General features: G+C 40.0%; 1 protein-coding gene across 1 annotated transcript in view; it reads right to left on the bottom strand.

Moving 5' to 3' along the window:
* Positions 1-1,080: 1,080 nt before the first annotated feature.
* Positions 1,081-4,452, bottom strand: part of LOC107653656 (uncharacterized) — a 20,207-nt gene continuing 16,835 nt past the window's right edge. The window contains exons 2-3 of the mRNA XM_016440437.1: positions 2,265-3,451; positions 1,081-1,540 (exon numbers count right to left, since the gene is read on the bottom strand). Coding sequence (XP_016295923.1) covers positions 1,241-1,540; positions 2,265-3,451 — 1,487 coding nt within the window. The 3' untranslated portion in view covers positions 1,081-1,240. The remainder of the gene's footprint in view (positions 1,541-2,264; positions 3,452-4,452) is intronic.

Raw genomic sequence — 4,452 nt, 5'->3', positions numbered from 1 at the left:
GTACGTTTGGTGTTGATTTTTACGCCACATTTACTTTCAGTGTACCTTGATTTGATAAGGTCATAGGTTTTACCTCCTATGCCACTTTCAATAAGTTTGTAGAATAGTCCTTGGTGCCAAATTGAGTCAAAAGCTTTTTTAAAGTCAATAAAGCATGCATATATTTTACCTTTATCTTGGTTAACATGTTTTTCAGTTAGAGTATGTAATGTATAGATGTGATCAGATGTACGGTCATTTGGTAAAAATCCGATTTGGCTTCTGTTCAGTACATTGCGTGTGGTGATGAAGTCTAATAGTCGAGCATTTATTATGCTACAGAATAACTTTCCCAGGTTGCTGCTCACACAGATGCCTCTGTAGTTGTTAGGATCAAATTTTTCTCCGTTTTTAAAGATTGGTGTTATCGAGCCTTGATTCCAGATGTCAGGGAAGTAACCTACACTCAGAAGCACATTGAATAGTTTTAGAATGGCCAATTGGAATTTACTGCTTGTGTGTTTTATCATTTCGTTTAATATCCCATCAGGTCCAGATGCTTTTTTGAGTTGGAGGTTTCTGATTTTTTCTTTAAGTTCTTTATCAGTTATTGGGAAATCTAATGGGTTTTGGTTATCTTTGATTGCTAATTCTAGTTTTTCCAGTTGGTTGATTGTTTGATTTTGCTTACAGTTTGTGTCTGTTTGTACTTTATTAAACAATGTTTGGAAATGACTTTCCCATATTTCTCCATTTTGTATTGCCAATTCTTCATTTTCAGTTTTTTTCAGATTGTTCCAATTTTCCCAAAATTGGTTAGTGTTCACTGACTTCTCAATTATTGTCAGTTGTTTTTGGGTGTATTGTGCTTTTTTGGTTCTGAGTGTATGTTTGTATTGTTTTAGTGTTTCACTGTAAAGAAGGCAGGTCTCTGCATTATTTGGATCCTTGTGTTTCTGATTTGACAATGTTCTCAGTTTTTTGCGAATAGTTTGGCAGTCTTGATCAAACCAATTTTTGTCATTTTTGGGTATTAGATTTTTTCCATTTTTTGTTTTCAATTTGGATTGTTTTACTGATTTGGTGTCTGCCCTGCTCCATGTCTCCTGTAGAATTATAATATCCATCTCTTTGATGCTCTTCTGGAATTCTGTGTTTGAACTCTTTAGTCCAAAGGCTGTTGAATTCAAGCCTTGAATATTCCACATTGATATTGACAGAGTCATTTTAAGTGTGTGTGTGTAGGTATTACTCTTGTACATTATTTGACCAGTTTGGAGCAGATGATGTTGAGCAGGTGTCTTATATGATTGAGTTCTGCGGCTGCAGGGTTTTGTGGCTGTTGGACTGCTGCGGCGTAGCTCTGTGATGGTGCTCCAGGGGTCGAGTCCTGTCTGCTTCTTGGAGGAGGGGGGACGTTTCTTTGTGGCTGGGAGCTGCTCTTGCTGTGTAGATTTTTGTCTCCTGTTTTACCAAATGCTGTGCTTTTCAGCACTCTTGCGAAAAGTTGTACTCCTTTCTTGTTGAGGTGTATGTAGTCATACATATGATGGGGCCGAATGTCTTTATGGTAAGCCAGGTGAACATTTGGAATGAGTGCACAGGCTCTGGAGAGTTCTGCATTGTTTCCATGGATCACCTGAAGAGGCACATCACTCCGTGGCAGTAACGTGGACAGAGTTATTTTAGCTTCTGGGAAGCGTTCTGAGGCTCTGAGGGCCACCTCTCTGAGCACAGGAGCCACGTTACCCTTCGCTGCTCGTAAGTCGTTGGTCCCTGTGTGGATTATGATGTGCTTGTAAGTTTCATTCAGATTTTTATCAGATAAGATCTGAAGAGCCTTGCTGGTATTTGGGCACCACATTTTCTGTGCTTTCATTTTTGGAAACAAGAGTTTCTCATTTATATATTTTCCGTTGGAGTCGATGAGAATAAGAGCTTCTGTTTGGGTGGGGTTGTGTGGAGCAGTGCGGTGGGCTTTGGTCTGTGGATCTGATGAAGAGCGAGGCTCATCCGCTGCAGGTGATTGCTGATTGTCAGTGGGGGTCTCTAGACAGGTCAGGTGTTTAGCGTGAGATGCTTTGGATGATGAAACGTGAAGAAGTTGTTCCTTCATATTATTTATAAGTTCATCCTTCTTTCGAAGTTCTGATTTCAACACAGACAGTTCTTCTTGCATTTCTGTTTTAATTTCTGTTTTCTGTCTTCTGAAAGTTGATTTGAATTCCTTCAGCTCTTATCTAGCTTGGTGAAGTTCCTTTGACATCTGTTCTTTGTTTCTCTATGTCTTTATGGTAAGCCAGGTGAACATTTGGAATGAGTGCACAGCTTCTGGAGAGTTCTGCATTGTTTCCATGGATCACGTGAAGAGGCACATCACTCCGTGGCAGTAACGTGGACAGAGTTATTTTAGCTTCTGGGAAGCGTTCTGAGGCTCTGAGGGCCACCTCTCTGAGCACAGGTGCCACGTTACCCTTCGCTGCTCGTAAGTCGTTGGTCCCTGTGTGGATTATGATGTGCTTGTAAGTTTCATTCAGATTTTTATCAGATAAGATCTGAAGAGCCTTGCTGGTATTTGGGCACCACATTTTCTGTGCTTTCATTTTTGGAAACAAGAGTTTCTCGTTTATGTATTTTCCGTTGGAGTCGATGAGAATAAGAGCTTCTGTTTGGGTGGGGTTGTGTGGAGCAGTGCGGTGGGCTTTGGTCTGTGGATCTGATGAAGAGCGAGGCTCATCCGCTGCAGGGGATTGCTGATTGTCAGTGGGGGTCTCTAGACAGCTCAGGTGTTTAGCGTGAGATGCTTTGGACGATGAAACGTGAAGAAGTTGTTCCTTCATATTATTTATAAGTTCATCCTTCTTTCGAAGTTCTGATTTCAACACAGACAGTTCTTCCTGCATTTCTGTTTTAATTTCTGTTATCTGTCTTCTGAAAGTTGATTTGAATTCCTTCAGCTCTTCTCTAGCTTGGTGAAGCTCCTTTGACATCTGTTCTTTGTTTCTCTGCAGGTATTCAGTCTCTTGTTTTAAATTCATCATGTCCTTTTTAAGCTGCTCCAAGTCGCTGTTGTCTTTTAGCTGGGACATTATTAATTCTTTTAGTTCCACCATATCAATTTCCAGGAGTGAAAATTTCTCTTTCATTTTTGACATGGGAGATTGAATTAAGGCTGTTGCAGTTGTTGTCTTCTTTTGGATGTCTTTTACAGGAGAAGAGTTTGTATTTGTATCTTTATGATCCTGCATGAAACTTGTATTAAGATGTGCCTGCTGTTTAATTTGTATAAAGGCAACTGTAAATGCTTGGAGGGCAGGCTCCGAGCCTTGGATCATGACAGTGCCGTTGTGGTATAAGTTCAGAGATAAAATTCTTGATTCCTCATTTCCTTCAGCATCTTCAAATACCAGGATCTGTCTGCCTTTACAGATGCCTCTTTTTGTGGTGAAGGTGAAGTGTTGGCCATAAGGAGCTGTTTTCAGTGTAAAAGAACAGGTTGGACATTGAACTGTGGTCATAGTCAGCAAACAGTGCTTCAGGATTGTCCTTGATCTGTTTCTGCCTGTGGAGCGGTTTAGAATGCTCAGAGCTCTTCTGAGGGTACAAAAAGGGGTGGGGCTTGCATGCTGCAGTGGCCATCGCTGGCTTTAGAATGTAAACAAACAACTGAAAAAAACTGTCTCTTTGTTTGTTTTTGAGAGTTCCTCTGTGAACTATATACAGTATAGATATTGATCAAAATATCCACAATATTAAAATATTGATCAAAACCAGTGCATAGACTGTAAAAACAAGACCAAAACGACCATCCTCATTGACACTGCTGTATGAAAAAACATCCAAAATATTCTTCCTGAAGTAAATATTGCTGATTGTTTCAAAAGTGCCTTCCTTACTTTCTGGGTCTCTTCCTTATTCGTTGATGGTTGATGTTTGATATCCTCCTTTGTTTCTCTGAGGTTTTAGTCCGTGGATAAATTCATACAGGCCTTGGTCTGAAGAGAGGTCTTCTCTCTGTGACAGTTGTGTGGTCCTTTGGGTTGCTCTCAACGAGTTGTCTTCTGCTGTTTTTCTTGGTTGATTTAAACTCTTCTTGCGTGTGTATGTATGTGTACACACACACACACACATACTGTTAAAGTACACTTACTGTACTAACAACTCTTTATACTATTTATAACTCATTAAAGCATCAGTTTTCTCGCCATATAAAGCATACATAAACATTACATCTCACTTTTTATAATTGACTACAGCGCAGCCCACGTGAGCTGTCACTTCATCTACTAATATTAACTATATGGCTCCGCGTTATCGTCTGGGCAGAACTATTGTTCCAGCCACCAAAGACAGATTCACAAATAACCTGCCTGATTTATCTCAACTGCTCTGTGTTCCCATAAGTACACATGAACTAGACGAAATGACTAGCAACATGGGCACTATCTTCTCTAATACATTAGAAGCTGTTGC

This window comes from Sinocyclocheilus anshuiensis, unplaced genomic scaffold (genome assembly GCF_001515605.1).
Source record: "Sinocyclocheilus anshuiensis isolate Anshui unplaced genomic scaffold, SAMN03320099.WGS_v1.1 scaffold175, whole genome shotgun sequence".
Taxonomy (NCBI): domain Eukaryota; kingdom Metazoa; phylum Chordata; class Actinopteri; order Cypriniformes; family Cyprinidae; genus Sinocyclocheilus; species Sinocyclocheilus anshuiensis.
This window is presented reverse-complemented; position numbering and strand designations above follow the sequence as displayed.